Below are 18,641 nucleotides of genomic sequence, written 5' to 3'. Positions count from 1 at the left end.
AACAAAAAAATTATGATCATATTCTTTTGAATGAAGAAATAATTAAATCTCGCTCTTGTATAGATACGTGAGTCGGCCAAGAGGAATCGCATATTGTTGCAGACATGGAGTAGTAACTCTTCAAACAGGATTGATCACGCCTGAAGCCGCTTATAAGGTAGAGGCCAATATCCACTTCATCCAAAACAATGGTTAAAGCCGAATAACAGGTGTCTTCATATTTACTGGGAGTTCAAGACCAAAACGGAAAAATGTAAGATGTAAAGTGCGTGACTGAAGTCTCTTATGTTGGATGAGTGTTGACTGGAGACATTAGCCATTCGAGGGGTCTGTTAAACGTGTACATTATTTAGGGCTCTTTTATTTGTGTGTGCTGGTTCATTGATTCATAATATAAAGGATTCTCAAGATATTCGGTTTATAGGAAATATTTGTAATCAAATACCACTAACGGCTGTATGTTTTAACATTTCTAATCTTGCGCTTTGTGGTATACCTTTTTTGGCTGGTTTCTATTCTAAGGATTTGATTTTAGAGATTGTTGGGTTATCTTATATTAATATATTTAGTTTTTTCCTACGTGTACGTTTAACAGACCCCCTCGAACGGCTAATGTCTCCAGTCAACACTCATCCAACATAAGAGACTTCAGTCACGCACTTTACATCTTACATTTTTCCGTTTTGGTCTTGAACTCCCAGTAAATATGAAGACACCTGTTATTCGGCTTTAACCATTGTTTTGGATGAAGTGGATATTGGCCTCTACCTTACAAGCGGCTTCAGGCGTGATCAATCCTGTTTGAAGAGTTACTACTCCATGTCTGCAGCAATATGCGATTCCTCTTGGCCGACTCACATATCTATACAAGAGCGAGATTTAATTATTTCTTCATTCAAAAGAATATGATCATAATTTTTTGTTATGTATGAACATTCTTATTAACTGACTGGTAGCAATGAGTTTGATTATCACACTGCCAGCTCTGTGTTGTACCTTATGTTTTCAACCTCTGGCAACACGATTACGTGTTTTTTTCACTTAGCCATGATGAACACTCTTATATATTTTCACTTTTGTTTTATGTTTGAACATTCTGATTGACTGACTTGTAGCAATGATATCCTAATGATTTTAATTATTTCACTACCAGCTCCGTATTGTACTTTCTGTTTTTAACCTCTGTTTCAACACGATTGTATGTTTTTCTCTTAGCCATGTTGTAACATCCTATGTTTTTTTTTTTTTTTTCACACTAGTTTTAAGCCTTTTTGATTTTCTAAATGTAAATGTTGCTTCTTAGGGTGCCATATATTTTAAGGACACTAGGTTCGGGGCCCTGACCTAACTTTAGACTAAGATTTATTTCGGCTGATGATGCTTACGACAGTTAAGCGAAACATGTCCCATCTCACAACGCCTGTTGTAATGTTTATATCCTAAATATAAGGAAAGATAAGTTTTGGAAAGGTGGTGTTAACTAATATTCTTATTTTAAGTTTCATAATCTGATGTCCAATACGTTCTACAATGAGATTTATTACTTGTAACCTGTCGACCAACCGATGGGGAAGGCCTATTGTGTTGCACTGCTGTAGCTGTGGAGGTAGACACATCCAGGGGGTCATGGACAAATGAAAATGGTTTACAACCAATTATTACATTGACATCACTGAGGCTGAAGAATATAGAGTCCAAAGTAGCATTCTTCCTGGTAGGTTTCGAGTAACGTTATTTTTGAATCACCAAATATGTTATTTTACAGTATTATTACAATCTATACTAGAATGACTAAGGTGATGTTTGGTTGTTGAAACACTATGGCTAATTCTGCAGCTGAAATAATGATTACTGTTACATTCAGGCAATATAGTTTGGAAGAAGAAATTGTCTATAGGTGTAGTTCTCGATTGTGCACATGTATTAACATCTACTTACACTCCAGTGTTGCTGCTTCAAATCTGATTCACCTCCATGAGCTACAAATGTAATTCTATCGAATACTGGGCAAGTAACTTAGAATTTCCAAGCATGTGTCTTCCAGAAGAGCTGGTGCAAAGTCATTAGCTTGCATTTTTTTTGTGTTGAAACACTTTGCATTTTTGTCAGAATCAGAATTTTTCAGCCTTGACACTATAACAGGGGTGGCCACTAACCTTACTTCTGGGAGCCGCAAATTTAGGAGGCAAAAAATTGGGAGCATGTTTAGAAAAGAGTTTATAAAATGAAGACAAGTTTTTCGTTTTATAACCAATGAAGGGACATTCATTTTCTGCACTACACAGAACATTATTTCTCAGGTGCACATCAAGGAATGAGATTTCACTTTTGAGAAGGGCTTTCTTTTTAGTGTTCATTTTTGCTGTTAGTATTTTGAAATCTGGCTGATGATTGGTAAAAGCAGTTCGCACAAGTTCACTTAAATGTTCATCAGTTCGTTCAGATCGATATGTAGATTTAATGAATTTAATCGTTGAGTACAGTGATTCACACACATAAGTAGTCCCAAAGATTGAGATTAGTCTTTTGGCACACTGTTTCGTTAGTGTGTATTTTTCTTCTGGACCATTCTTCCAAAATTCTATGGTAGAAATGCCACTTCATTTGAGTCCTTTTAGTCCTTCATCCTCTTGCAGTCCTTGTAGCTCCAACTCTACAGCTGCTGTATCCTTTGTTATTGGTGATGAAACAGGACTGCCATCGTCCACAACATCAACAGAAAGAGGATTTTCCAGGAATGAAAATGAAGGTTTCAGTGATCTCAAATCATTAAATCTGCCATTGATTTCTTCAGCAAGGCCAGACATTTTACTCATGTAATCTTCAGTTTCCACCTGAACGTCGGGAAGGCTTTCAGTAATTTTCTTCAAACATTTGAAGTGAGAAAATGTTGTAGTCTGAAGGTCTTCCCCAAAATTCTTCAACTTGCTATGCAAGCTAAATACAGTCTGGGCCAATTCGGAAATATCTTTACAAGGAAGATATTGCTTTGAGCGGGAGAGTGTGTCAATGAGCCAGTGTTGTGAGGTGAAGCCAGTCGCGTTCACATATAGGCAGTGGCGAGTGTCGATACTGTACTGAAACAGCACACAACAGCACACAGAAAAGTATCGACACTCGCTACTGCCTATACATGAACGCAACTGGCTTCACCTCACGACACTGGCTCACTGACACACACTCCCGCTCAAAGCACTTTCAAATGGAAGGTGCCGGAACTATCTTCACCTCCCTTGTCTTACCACTGACCTTTAGCGCTAATAACGTTAAGCCACACATCACTGCTACTGACTGCCGCCAGCCGAGAGATGTCGTTAGATTCCATTAATTATATCATTTAATTTTACTCTAAGGTTGGTGTCAAGAGCCGCACAAGACTGACTCAAGAGCCGCATGCGGCTCGCGAGCCTCGTTGTGGCCAGCCCTGCACTATAACAACAATGCTGACTACTGGTAACAGATGAGGCATTTTCATGTTTTCTTCTTTCATGTACAAGCTTATTAATTCTGCCTGTGGAGTTCACATGGATACCAAAGAGAAGCCAGTGAGTCAGTGGTACCAACCTACTGCATTTTTCTTTTTTGTAAATCTTGCATTCATCTAATTTTATGGCACAAAGGCAAATAAAACAAGATGCAATATTTTGGCGTGATATATAGGAGTTTCTGTAAAATACAAACCCAAGTATAAGCCTAAGTTTAGCAGAAATTTTTAGTAAAGGATTCATTTAATCTCGTGATATTTGGAAAGGATGTTTCTTGCTGATCTTCAGTGTAAATTAGGACATAATGCTATAATGAAGCTAGAACTTACCCCAAGAATCCAAGGAGAAAATAACTGGAGCTGGGATTATTTAAAGAGGAAGACCTATAAGAATTTTGATAACAGTGACATATAACCTGAGCACATCTATTTGAAGCTGTAAATATAATCTGTACCACGTGTCTCGCCTAAGAGTCATCAAATGCCTTTTCTCTGGTGTTTTGGAAGATATTTTCAATTTTGTTTTTTGTAATGTTTAGGTAGAGTCCGCCCAAACAAGGAATGCTCATCGAGTACATCATGCGATGTCCACAGTGTCTATGGAAAACATCATTTTGGTTGTCACTGAAAAAAAATTATGTTTAAAGTGTAATATGTGCCCAGCTGATAGAGCAACCTCAAATTATTGTAATATTATATTCATGGATAATTAATGACTGTTACAGTACAACAAGAGAAATAGTGCCACATATTGTTGTACTACCTCGCTATATATTGTTGCCTGGCTGCACTGCGTGCTGCTTACACACTACTTTCACTGTCAATAAATATCCTTAAATGGAATGTTGCATGCATTGGAGGCTGCTTTATCAATTGGGCACATAAAATTACACATTGAACAACATTTTGTTTGCAGTGAGAAACAAACCAACGTTTTCTGTTGACACTGGATGTCTCACAATTTACTAGGTGAGCATTCCTTGCTTGGGCTGACTCTACCTACACCTGACGATTCTTAAGTGAGAAACCAGGTATATAAATCAAACCTCCTGGCCAAAATAATGAGAGCAATTTCTTTTTAATGTGCAGACTCTTCAGAAGTGCTCTAGATTCAGATATAAGTATTGTTCCTGTGTAATTGCATACATACATACATACATACATACATACATACATACATACATACATACATACATACATACATACATTATCATTAAAGACTGTTATGCCTTTCAGCGTTCAGTCTGCAAGCCTCTGAGAATTTACTAAACGTCGCCACAATCCTCGATTTGCAACTAGTGTTGTGGCCTCATTTAGTTCTATACCTCTTATCTTTAAATCGTTGGAAATCGAGTCTGACCATCGTCGTCTTGGTCTCTCTCTACTTCTCTTACCCTCCATAACAGAGTCCATTATTCTCCTAGGTAACCTATCCTCCTCCATTCACATCACATGACCCCACCACCGAAGCCAGTTTATGCGTACAGCTTCATCCATCGAGATCATTCCTAAATTAGCCTTTATCTCCTCATTCCGAGTACCCTCCTGCCATTGTTCCCACCTGTTTGTACCAGCAATCATTCTCGCTACTTTCATGTCTGTTACTTCTAACTTATGAATAAGATATCCTGAGTCCACCCAGCTTTTGCTCCCGTAAAGCAAAGTTGGTCTGAAAACAGACCGATGTAAAGATAGTTTCGTCTGTGAGCTGACTTCCTTCTTACAGAATACTGCTGATCGCAACTGCGAACTCACTGCATTAGCTTTACTACACCTTGATTCAATCTCACGTACTATATTACCATCCTGGGAGAACACACAACCTAAATACTTGAAATTATCGACCTGTTCTAGCTTTGTATCACCAATCTGACATTCGATTCTGTTGAATTTCTTACCTACTGACATCAATTTAGTCTTCGAGAGGCTAATTTTCATACCATACTCATTGCAACTATTTTCAAGTTTCAAGATATTAGACTGCAGGCTTTCGGCACAATTTGCCATTAAGACCAAGTCGTCAGCATAGGCCAAACTGCTTACTACATTTCCACCTAACTGAATCCCTCCCTGCCATTTTATACCTTTCAGCAGATGATCCATGTAAACTACGAACAGCAAAGGTGCAAGATTACAGCCTTGTCTAACTCCTGTAAGTACCCTGAACCAAGAACTCATTCTACCATCAATTCTCACTGAAGCCCAATTGTCAACATAAATGTCTTTGATTGATTTTAATAATCTACCTTTAATTCCATAGTCCCCCAGTATGGCGAACATCTTTTCCCTCGGTACCCTGTCATATGCTTTCTCTAGATCTACGAAACATAAACACAACTGCTTATTCCTCTCGTAGCATTTTTCAATTACCTGGCGCATACTGAAAATCTGATCCTGACAGCCTCTCTGTTGTCTGAAACCACACTGGTTTTCATCCAACTTCCTCTCAATGGCTGATCGCACCCTCCCTTCCAGGATGCCAGTGAATACTTTGCCTGGTATACTAATCAATGAGATACCTCGATAGTTGTTGCAATCCTTCCTGTTCCCTTGCTTATAGATAGGTGCAATTACTGCTTTTGTCCAATCTGAAGGTACCTTACTAACACTCCACGCTAACTTTACTACTCTATGAAGCCATTTCATCCCTGCCTTCCCACTGTACTTCACCATTTCAGGTCTAATTTCATCTATTCCTGCTGCCTTATGACAATGGAGTTTATTTACTATCCTTTCCACTTCCTCAAGCGTAATTTCACCAACATCCTTTTCCTCCTCCCCATGAGCTTGTCTGTTTGCAACACCACCATGATGATTTCCTTTTACATTGAGAAGATGTTCATAATATTCCCTCCACCTCTCCAGTGATTCCCTGGGATCTATTATGAGTTCACCTGAATTACTCAAAACACTGTTCATTTCCTTTTTCCCCTCCCTTCCTAAGATTCTTTATTACTGTCCAGAAAGGTTTTCCTGCTGCTTGACCTAACCTTTCCAGGTTATCACCAAAATCTTCCCACAACTTCTTTATGGATTCAACAACTATTTGTTTCGCTCTGTTTTCATCTACATACCAATCCCTGTCTGCCTTGGCCCTTGTTTGGAGCCATTTCTGATAAGCCTTCTTTTTACGTTTACAGGCTGCTCTCACTTCATCATTCCACCAAGATGTTCGCCTTTTCCCATCTTTACACACAGTTGTTCCTAGGCATTCCCTTGCTGTTTCTATTACAGCATCCCTGTATGCCACCCATTCACTTTCTTTATCCTGAACCTGCTTACTGTCTACTGTTCGAAACTTCTCACTAATCATATCCATGTACTTCTGTCTAATTTCCTCGTCCTGGAGACTTTCTACCCTTATTCGTTTGCAGACAGATTTCACTTTCTCTACCCTAGGCCTAGGGATACTTAGTTCACTACAGATCAGATAGTGGTCTGTATCATCGAAAAATCCGCGAAAAACTCGTACATTCCTAACAGATTTCCTGAATTCAAAGTCTGTTAAGATATAGTCTATTATGGATCTGGTACCCCTAGCCTCCCATGTGTAGCGGTGAATAGCCTTATGCTTGAAGAATGTATTCGTAACAACTAAATCCATACTAGCACAGAAGTCCAGCAAACGCTTCCCATTAGCTTCCATACCTTCCCCACATTTACCAATCACCCTTTCGTACCCTTCAGTTCTATTCCCAACTCTCGCATTGAAATCGCCCATTAGCACTATTCTATCCTTGCTGTTGAACCTGACCACTATGTCACTCAATGCTTCATAAAACTTGTCAACTTCATCCTCATCTGCACCCTCACATGGTGAATACACGGACACAATTCTTGTCCTAATTCCTCCCACTGACAAATCTACCCACATCATTCGCTCATTTACGTGCCTAACAGAAACTATGTTGCGTGCAATGGTATTCCTGATAAAGAACCCTACCCCAGACTCTGCCCTTCCCTTTCTAACACCCGTCAAGTACACTTCATAATCTCCTATCTCTTCCTCATTATCTCCCCTTACCCGAATATCACTTACTCCTAGCACATCCAGATGCAACCTCTTTGCTGACTCAGCCAGTTCTACCTTCTTTCTTCCATAAGCCCCATTAATATTGATAGCTCCTCAATTTATTCCATTTCGTTCACCAAGTTGTTTCCAAGGAGTCCCTCGCCTGTCAAATGGGAGTGAGACTCCATTACTCCCATAGGTCCGAGGCTTGCTTAAAGTGTTCTGAGCTCGGTAAATTCATGAAGCAGGATGCTGCCCTACTTGCGCATAGTCCAAGTGAGGATCTCTCCTCTAACGGGTTATGGACCAGCGGTGAATTGTATAGTCCTAGCCGCCTGAGCACAAGGAGGGCCATGACTCAGAATATGTCCGAGATGCCCACTCCCACTCCATAGCAACTGGTATCCCGACTCTCAGGACCACTTACTAGGCCACTCAGCCGTTGCCCATGGTTCACGAACTAGGACGTGCATCAGCCATATAACAAAAATTATTGTCATTGTAGAACTAATCTAAATATCTGTTGCAACATTACCTGATACATTGTCACCACCATTTTGTTTGTTACTCTGTAGTGACATAGTGCTGGTATGTAGGATATTGCTCACTTGTTGAACCTGATTTGAGTTAGTCTGCAGGCCAGTTCCAGTTTTGTAGCTCTTGCCTTATTTGTCTCATTATCCAGCCCACTTGGTTGTATCCATTCCACCCAGATATTTGAAATTTTCAGTTCTTTTAATGGTTCTACGTTTCATTTCCATGCCTCTTTCTCCTTGGTGTCTATATTCCATGTACTCGGTCTTTTCATAAGGGATTTGGGTAGTTATGTTTTTAACTTTACTTTATTATCACTTATAGTATTAAGCTAGTAGTTAGTTCAACCTATAGTATTGTAAGGATAGGAAAGGCCTAGGAGTTGGAAGGAAGTGGCCGTGGCCTTAATTAAGGTACAGCCCCAGCATTTGCCTGGTATGAAAATGGTAAACCACGGAAAACCATCTTCAGGGCTGCCGATAGCGGGATTCGAACCTACTATCTCCCGGATCATATTCCATTAGTTGAATTAGGTTATGCTTGCATCATTTATGGTAAGTTATGCAGCAAAGATTCAAAGAACTCTAATATTTCTGTGAATTTCTTAATGCTACAATGTTATTTTGCAGTTTATTTCTTTGATGGTAGGAAATTACTCCGTTATTATCACTCATTCTGTTCTTCCGCGATCCTCTCATATGTTCTACGATAGCCTGACATAACCACCTTGGTCTGTCATTTGGAATCAGATGCCGCTAATAACGATATTCGGCCACCAAACTTAATTGTTACAAAATTGTAAACTCTGCACAAATTGTTAAAATGGTGTCAAGGAAAGGAAGTTATTCATTTTGAAGGAAATAGAAAGAAGGAAAGATATTTTCGGTGCATTCAGTGAGAGTCTGAAGAAAGAAAAAGAAAAAAAGACAAAATAAATGGTTGGATAGAAATATTTGACTTGGGAAAAGCTTATGGAGCTTTTGAGGGGAAAAGTTGGATTAATGATTATAATTAATTGGAATTAATGATTCCAGCAATGTCCTTCTTGAAACATGTTTGTTCAGTATTTGAGGAAATTTTATATCATTTATTGCAGCTACCACAGAATGTATTGACCTACAGACTGAAGATTTTGCCATCCCATGCATATCTGCAATACCATGGTACTGACCACCATTTCCTAGCCAATGCAGCGTTGTTAGTAACTGTTGTTTAGCAGAGAGTGATTTATTTCTGTTCGTAGGATATTTTAACCTATGCCCAATATCCATCAAAAGTTCTTCCAGTGTTAAACTGGAAGTTTATTCTTTCCCTATACAGATGGTAGTTTTAATTTTCATTACCATCACTATCACTACTGCTAGACTACATATTTATCAAAATGTATCTGAAATAAGTGTATTTAAATAGCACTAGTATATTTATATATTATTGTCCTTTCACTGGTAGAGAATATTTCCCAATTCACTAGTAAGTTAACAAGTACTAGTACTTTTGTGGAACACACCCATAAAAATTCACTGGTAATTTGTAAGTATGGAGTAGTAAAGTACAACTGTAGAAAAATTTTGTGTGGAACAGAAACTCTGGTATTTGTACTAGTTACTAGAGAATTTACTTATAATGTACAAGACCATACTTTTGTGGAATAGGCCCCTGGAGTAGTCTTTCCTGGAGGTTTTTCCAGTCATGTCCTACATTGAAAATAGTTGGAGGGCTGGCAAATCTTGTTACTCAGTTGAAATTGAGGTTTTAAGCTCCATAGTTTTTGTCTATTATTCCAACCTCCAAGCTTTTTGTATTCCTCCTCTTTCACCTTTGAGACTGTTGACCATATTCGGTTTCACCACATTTTTATTCTTATGCATGTTTATGTCCAGCTCTCACTCAGTTCAGAGCTGAACCCCAACATAAGCTGTGTAAAAATGTTGATACTTTAAATTCAATTTTACCAGGGAAACTTCGTCATTTTCCTGTGAAAACTTCTTTCAGGTCAGCAACGTTGATCAGCCAAGCTCATTAAAAAATATGGCTGCCCTTTGGCTGTGATCATTAGGGCATCAAATCCCATTCAAGCCCCATTGGTGGAAATTTTCACCATCAGAATATTAGCCGGCAGATTAGGAGAGGTAGATAACTCGCATACTGTATTATACTTAAAATTGTCTTTACTTGTGTACTTTTTGAGTATTAACCTGATACTTAGTATACCATTTCTGATTACCAGATTGCATGCCGAAAGCCTAGATTCAATTGGAGTGAGGGCATATGATGCTGTTGATGAGGATTCGTCCATTGTATAGGGATGTTAAACCTTGAGCAGACCCCGTATGTTATTGACAGGAACAGACTTTGTGTCAGCACAGGGTTTCACCCTCTCCCTCTGCCATTATCATCATCTTCCCCACACCCAGATGCACAGATCGCGTCGCGGGCGTCAAATAGAAGACCTGCACCAGGTGAGTCAGACATGTACTCGGACACTCCCGGCACAAAAAGCCATACACTAAATAAATAAAAATGAAGAATATGCTGCTAGATAACACGAAATCAAGCATCAGTCAATCACAATTAGCTTTATAGTTGTGTAATCTCATAAAATAAAGCATATCCCATACAAAATTACCCAATATGATGACAATCCCTCTTTTATTAATATGCAGTCTTCCCTTGCTATTTGTTCACTGGTATAAATAGTACGTTGCTGTAAATCATATACTGCATAAATTACCATTAGGCCTATTAGACTTTTAAGGGTCATGTTGTACTTGAGAATGTGGTTTCTAATCCATGTATCAATTCTCAAAAGTTCTCAGATGCATTATGTTCGATTCTGCCCGTCATTAATTACAAGCCACGAATTGGAAAAAAAAAAGAATAATCAGAACTTTAGAAATTTAAGTTTATTCGTGACCTTGAGCTCAGCTGTGAAGTGTGCTGAAACACTCCCTGCACAAGCCATTACAGGTAGGAAACGGTACAAACATTTTTTAAAATTAGGCTGTGCATATAAAATGAGTGTGATTTCTATAAGGATATTTAGTATAAAAACATGAATGTAACAAAATCCCCATCGGGCCAGTACAGTGATAAGCCCAGACCTTTCACAGCTTTATACTTAGTAAGATATAGCATCTGTTCAGGTTACAAGAACACTATCATATGTAATGCCTTTTAGTGCCAGAAGATTGACTGTATCATTGATAATTGCAGCAACTGTGAAAGCTTCACCTTACGAAACCTAAAATGAGTTAAAGTGCAAATATGAACATTTCACGAAATTGTTCTGTCTTCAAGTAGAGCCATCAGAATGCGTCCTGTCTCCCTCCAACTGTTGCAACTACTGTGCTTTACAACTTCTGTAGTTTCCCTAAACAATACCAGGCAAATGCGATGTAAAGATGGTCCTTTTAGCGAGTTCACGACGGATCACTTTTCCGGTACTTGCTCTAATTTCCACAATGACGGGATGTTAACACAAAGATCCATAGGTTCATTTTGTGAGATACTGTTCCTTGAAACACAATGGAATGAGAATTTAGCATTGATGGGACTGAAATTTCTGGACAGTTGATACAGGAAATCATTTCTTGAGGAGCAGACGGTACAGAAATGTTAAAACATAATTTAATTAAGATGCTCATAGAAATACGTAATTTCAATTAATAATCTTGGAAGATTTTGTTTCCGGGAACAGATAATCGGGATTCCACTGTATATACTGAGGGAGAAAGCATCTGCTAGATGTCATCTTTCCATATTTGGATAGTACACCAAGAGTGTTGGCAATGTGGTTAGGGTCACGCAGCTGTGAGCTTTCATTCGGGAGATAGTGGGTTCGAACTCCACTGGCGGCAGCCCTGAAGATGGTTTTCCATGGTTTCCTGTTTCCACACCAGGCGAATTAAGGCCATGGGCACTTCCTTCCCACTCCCAGCCCTTTCCTATCCTATTGTTGCCGTAAGAACTATCGGTGTTGGTGCAACATAAAACAGATGGGGAAAAAAAATTGATAGTACCCAGAAATTTCATGAGTCTGTTTCTCCCCTCTCGCTCCTCCTCCATCATTATTCAAACATGGCTAAAAAAGAATAGAGCTTTTCCAAATGCTTAGATTTTCTCTACCACAGTTTGAATACATTAACTGTTCATATGACCACCATCTCATAACATTTTTTGCCTTTGAGATGAAATATTGTTAGAATACACTCAGGGATTGTTCGTTCTTGTCATTGGAATCAGTGATGCCAATCGGCTAACTTATCTGTAGTCTTATGTTCCTAGGTAAATAGTTTGACTGACACTGTTGATTTAAATGTATTGTGAATTCAGTGACCTCATGATTTTTTTAAACTTAGTTTTGCTTCTATTATTGGACGCACATGGGAAACTGAAGGATTTTGTTACCAGTGGGGACAAAGTGGTTAATACTAGAAACCTATGTCCGACTTATCCTTAGTTGTCTACAATACTTGTATAATTACCATTTAAATAAATCCAAAAGATGTGAGAAACATGATGATTTTTGTTTTTCTAGGTGGCTGAGAAGCGGACTCCTCAACCTCAGGTGGTACAAGTTACCCCACGTGTAAGTCTCTCTGCTTCTCCAGGCACCAAACTGTTCACAACAACACAAGGGAATAAATTAACCGTTCATGTGACCACCAATGCTGGCACACCTCAGTCTGCAGAATCAACATCAGCTGCTGCTGCCGCTGCTGCCCTCCCTCAGCCGCCTCCAAAAAAGCCAACCCCACCTGGTCGAGGCATTCCTCCACCCATCCCTCCAAATAAACCAGTTGTGCCCCCTAAGAAAGAAGTGGTAACTGCAGCACGCAGACCAGATGTTTCTCTATCTACAGACATAGTTCCTGCTGAAGGAAAGCCCCAAAAAATCATTGCTGGTCCTGCAGCTCTTAAATTTGGAACCAATATTACTAAGGATAAGCATCATGTTCCAAGTTCTCAACCTGGAGATTTGGTTGATGGCAGGCGGGACCCACAGGTGGGTTCAGGGCCTCAAGTCCTTGTAGAGGAACCTTCCCCTACTCCTGCGAGTGCACGTAATGGCACAACAGAAGCTGCACGTCCTGCATCAGTTGAATCTGTTCCCTTACCTCCAAATGTGCATGAATCTGCATCAGCTCCTGTGCCAGGGCAGGGTCTTGAAATGTTGGGCCAAGAACTCGCTGATTTTCAGCAGATGCTAGTGTCCATGGCCACAGGTAAAAGGGCTTGATATATTCCCTTTAGTTTCTAATTAATTATGAGGAAGGTAAAGAGAACTCTGTATCTTTTGCTTGGTTATAAGTGTCAGTGAATTTGTTTATACAAATTGATTTGCCCATATATTGTGATATGAACGTGGTTTTAGATGTAGATTTCTTATATGGCTTGGAAAGCATTATATCAGTTACATCTTTTGGATGCAGAAAAATGTGTGAGAGTAGTGTTTGACATGGAGGTCATGTCTAATTTTAATTCTATTTAAGTACTCTCGTGTTCATAAAAAACAGATTACCTTGAAAGACTAGAATTAGGAAGTTCATATTCACAGGACATTTTCATTAGTATGTTCTGCAGAAACTATTAGCATTTCAGTCACCTAGGTTCAGCATGTGTCCTGTTGCCTCGTAGGCACTGGATCCTCCATGGGCACTGATAACTTGTTCCATGCGTGATGGCATCGACGCGTGTAAGGCGCGAATGGCGTCCTGGGATATAGCCATCCATGCTGCATTCACCTAGTTCCATGCTCATCTTTGGTGGTTGGCATTGGATCACAGCGCCGCACCCATTGTTTCACCATATCCCACACATTTTTGATTGGCGGCAAGTCCGATGATCAGGCGGGCCAGAGCAACAGTTTGACATCCTGTGACAACAAGAAGGCATGTGTTCATGCAGCAACGTGTGGTTGTACATTGTCCTGCTGAAATATGGCATCTGGGGTGTCATGCAGAAAGGGTACGGCTACGGGTCGCAGGATGTCGTTCACGTAGGTCAAACTGGTCACAGTGCCCTGGACACGCACCAACTGTGATTTGTGACTGTACCCAATAGCGCCCCACAAACAGAACCTGGATACATCCAAAAACACTATCTGCTGCCATTCTTGTCCCCAGTGATGTTGTTCCACACAACACTGCAGTCTAGCGTGTTTATGCACATTAGTCAAAGGTAGGCGGAGAAGTGGTCAACGCATCGGTAACCCAGACCGTAATATACGGCGACGGACTATCACTTCTGATAGTGAACGATGTGTTACACTGTTGCGCCAGAGCCAAGGAGGATGCAGTGCCATTCGGATGAGGTGTCGATCTTCTCGGGGGGTCTGGGTGGTGCGACCAGACCCATCTCATCATGTTCTACGGCCTTCTGTGAACCATTCTGTACACACCCGTTGCACTGCCGACACACTTTGTCCCACACGAGCAGCAATTTCCCGGATGGATGCATCACATTCTCTCATGCCAATAATGCATCCTCTTTCAAACTAATTTGATGGTATGGTTCTCGCATACATCTGCTACGCATCCTGCACTTCTGCTCAAGTCACACTGATTCATTACCTTCGGTTTATAGCAACAATGAGAGCCGCAGGCACATTTTACCAATTGGTGGTTGTGCGCCGCGATATCATTGTGAACTTGAACCTGAGGGCCGACGTGGTTCAAATGCTAATCATTTCTTCAGAACATACTAATGCACATGTCCTTTGAATATGAACTTCCTATCTCTAGCCTTTCAAGATGTTCTGGTTCTTATGAATATGAGTGTATATACATTTAGATCTACTTAATATATGGCTGTATTTTCTTACTTTCTAGCATGAAAGTGGTTTTAAATACGTAGTTAGCTGGGAACTAACTAGACATTTGCACTTTCTTAGGATGATATAATTCACTTTAACATTTATAAAATTTGGATGATTTTACATTAGGTGATACTCTACCTTCTAATGCCTAATAGTGATTGCATTGCATTGTTTTGCTGCTGACTGTGTCATGATGTCTTTTCATTATGAACCCACTTGTGCATAAAATAATTCTATTTATTCCTTTTTACATCAATTTTACAGGAATATCAAATATTCTTGAAGAAAAGTGAAAAATTTGTGTTTATTCTATTATTAATTGAGCTGTTGGATTCATATATTTCATAATTCAATCTGTTAGCAGTGAAAATATCTTCTCTACACACTCTGTATCAGATGTCAGCCATGAGATTAACCAGTACAGGTCAGATAACACATTTTGTGCTTTTACATTAATTTCTGTTGATATACGACCTCTGTTCAGATCACTTTATTCAGTCTTTCAAGTAGAAAGGAAATAAGTTAACTGTTCATGCCCATTTGCACAGTTTGATAGTAAGCTGTTGAAATGAGTGATCGTTTTGAAGTATAAAACTGATTGAGTACTTAAGCTTGCTTGCTCTATCAGCATTTAACTACAGTAAAACTCTGTTAAGAAATTTTTCAAGGGGCCACTTAAAAAAAAAAACTTCTTATGCAGGAAACTTCTTAAAAGGAGTAATGACTGAAAACATGTACCGTGAAAGACACTTGAAACACATAGCTAGCGAATTTCCTTGTTTGTGAATGATACCAAATTTGCCAATGGACATATGTATATAAGTTATGGCCTGCTAAAAGGAGAGTCAAAATATTTACATTTGATTGCCATGGCATGTATTTTTAGAGATAAAGTAAAATAACTGAACATAGTATATTATAAAAATATTTAAGAAAAGGGAACATATTATATAAAACCTTGCATAAGAGATTTGAAGAAATAGGTACTAAGAACAATAAAAGGTTAGGTAGTTAATGTACATTATGTAAAAGCAGTATCGTCCGGTACACCTATTAAGTTTATTTTCCCATTTTAATTATATTCATGCTATAGTTAATGAAGAAAAGTAAAGCAGTTTTGAAGATAATTACAGAAATGAGTGCATGGGAAAGTTTTGGGGATTTTGCATGTGGGTGGGAAAGGTGCAGTGGCAATAGCAATGCTTTCCACAGTACACATGCAAACATAAACATGCTATCTTCTAATAATGCGATGTAAAAATTACAAGTGACCCGAGAATACAATATTAAGCTCATATGAAGGCAAAAATAAAAATAATGCTCACATTTATGCCAACAAGTGACGTGTGGTGGTTGAGAGCATTTGGTGCGCGTCTTTCTTTTCTTTTGTACGTGGAGGGATATTACTCTACTACCAATATCAGTATTGTACTAGTTATTCAATGTTTGGAGTTTTGGTACATAATGCATTGTCTTATCCTAGAGGATAGGTCAGGCTGGGGACTGGATAGGGTTCTAAAGCACAATTTACTCTACAAGAACAACATCAAATAAAGTGGCCTTATGCTGAACTGAATATATTAAACGGTTGCTGAAAGTTACACAAATATATACAATTATGTACAGTTATGAGTGATATATCTTTTCTTCTCCTTATTAGGGAACTTCCTAACCTATTTACATTTAAGCTACTAAGTCTTTGGTTCCCTACTTTTCCTTCAAGAGATAGTTCTGGTTAATACTTATCTTCCACGCTGTAGGAGCTTCCTGGGACGTCTTCTTCCTTCCTCCTACGATATTCACTGACACTTACTGACACTCGTTAGGCTTGAACACTTCACACGCTTCTACCATTAAGAGAATGCAGCAGCTTTGACAACTCTTAAGTCTCTAATACTGGATGTCTCCCTTATATTGGCCTCTGTTATAGTCTGTGTCTAATCCTTCTGTGGTTTCCTCTTCCCAACTGTCCTCTCTGTCGTAAGTGAGTCTTTCTCCCTTGCTCGGGTCAATGACCTGATGATTTAACATGTATTACTTGAACAGTTCCCGTAATGTCTTTTACTTTACTCCGTGGTCTCCTCCATGGACCATCAACCGATCAGCTGAGGAATGTGACCGTTAGCTTGCAGTCTTTGGTTAACTACTCGAAATTGTCTATATGCTGCAACTGTGTAGTTGTGATGATCAGCTCCTTGCTTATTTACTGTTTAATTGCCTGATTAATCGCTACTGTCTATGTGGCTTCCTTTTCTGACTCTGCGGACTTTACTTGACCTGTTTAGGAGCTGCTTCCAACCCTTAACTTCCCGGTCTGTCTTTAAGTGATTTCCCGGTAGGACGGCTAACTCTGGCCGTGGCATTTTGAATGCCGCTCCCTGACTGCTAAGCCCTGACTCCGAGCCCTCACTCACTATCTCCTCCTACTAGCTGCCGACTCCCGGCCTGACAGACTTCCTGTTGCTGACTTACTTGGATTGTTCTTCCACTTTTCTTTCAGCTCCCTTAAATTACCTCTTGTGTTTCTCAAATCCACGATTCAGCGTCGACTTTGTTCTACTCGTGATTCTAAGCTGGCGTCTTCCTATTGGTCAGCATCATCCCTTCCCCAGTGAAATTGCCGTCATCCGTTCTTTCTCGAAGCTTGGGGAAACGCGTGACTTTCTGTGGCTATGTGCGTCCTTTCAAGTTCTCATCTACTGCCCTTTGAATATATACACTGATAAGCATGACACGAACATCCTGTAGTGTGTTCTAATATTTCCTCATGCCCTGGTTAGTTTCAACTTCTCAAGAACTGCATTGTCTTATGGCAATTCATATATGAATTAAACTCTCAGATGTGTTATTACACTGAATTCTGAGTACCTTAATTCGGCATTTTACTATGCCATTGATATGAACCTTGGAGTTGAGTTTCTCTTTTGCTTAAATCTATGACTCTTGCTTTTACCTTATTTGTCATACTGAGAGATCGCGGTTCGATTCTTGTTCGAACCGTTCGCCCTTTAGTATGCGGGTTGAGAATGCGCCGTGTCAGCGACATGACAGCATCTGCGAACAATAAGAGTTATGAAGGTTTTATTGATTGTTAATTCGTCACTGTTCTTTCCTTATCTCCAAGTTTGATGCTGTGTGAGCAATACTGCCATTATCATATGTGCATGTGTATGAGAGTGTGTTGGTGTTGTCACAGCATGACATAGCGTAGCCTTGGCAAGCATGGATAGCTCGATGATGTCAGGGACTCACTGCAAGCGAACGAATGGTCAAACACAGAGTGCAGCTTGTGCGGAGATGGGAGAGTTCTAACTATAAGCTGCACTGCACGGGTCTTTTATACGTCAATGGGCTCTAAAATCTGAACTGTTTTTTATAACGGAACACTTTAAATGGGAAAAATATATATATATATATATCTTTATACGATTGTTCAAGGGACCAAAAATATCACACGTCTTAGGCGGGAAAACTTATTATGCGGGAACTTCTTAACCGAGTTTTACTGTATGTTTAAATGTTATAATAAAGAACGTTACCGCAACCAACTGACGAGAGGAAATATGATTGGTGCATTCTTTGACTGACAAGTGTGTCTTAATTACAGTGTGTTCTTTTACTGCGTGTGCAGTTACGGCTGTTTAATAAACGAACTGTGGATATTGCTTGTAACAGACGAGGACAATCCCGTGCGAGTCGAACGAGAAAACTTGTGCATACGCGCAGAGCATTACCTCCGTCTCCATCATACACCCCAATTCCCCACCCTCCCCTTCTCTTCCCTGAAGTATGAC

General features: G+C 39.6%; 1 protein-coding gene across 2 annotated transcripts in view; it reads left to right on the top strand.

The window, feature by feature from the left end:
- The window catches only part of LOC136864387 (CTTNBP2 N-terminal-like protein), a 441,040-nt gene that overhangs the window by 402,126 nt on the left and 20,273 nt on the right, over positions 1-18,641 (top strand). For both annotated transcript variants that reach the window (XM_067141318.2, XM_067141317.2), the window contains one exon: positions 12,568-13,255. In XM_067141318.2, coding sequence (XP_066997419.2) covers positions 12,568-13,255 — 688 coding nt within the window. The remainder of the gene's footprint in view (positions 1-12,567; positions 13,256-18,641) is intronic.

This window comes from Anabrus simplex, chromosome 2, assembly GCF_040414725.1.
Source record: "Anabrus simplex isolate iqAnaSimp1 chromosome 2, ASM4041472v1, whole genome shotgun sequence".
NCBI lineage: Eukaryota > Metazoa > Arthropoda > Insecta > Orthoptera > Tettigoniidae > Anabrus > Anabrus simplex.
This window is presented reverse-complemented; position numbering and strand designations above follow the sequence as displayed.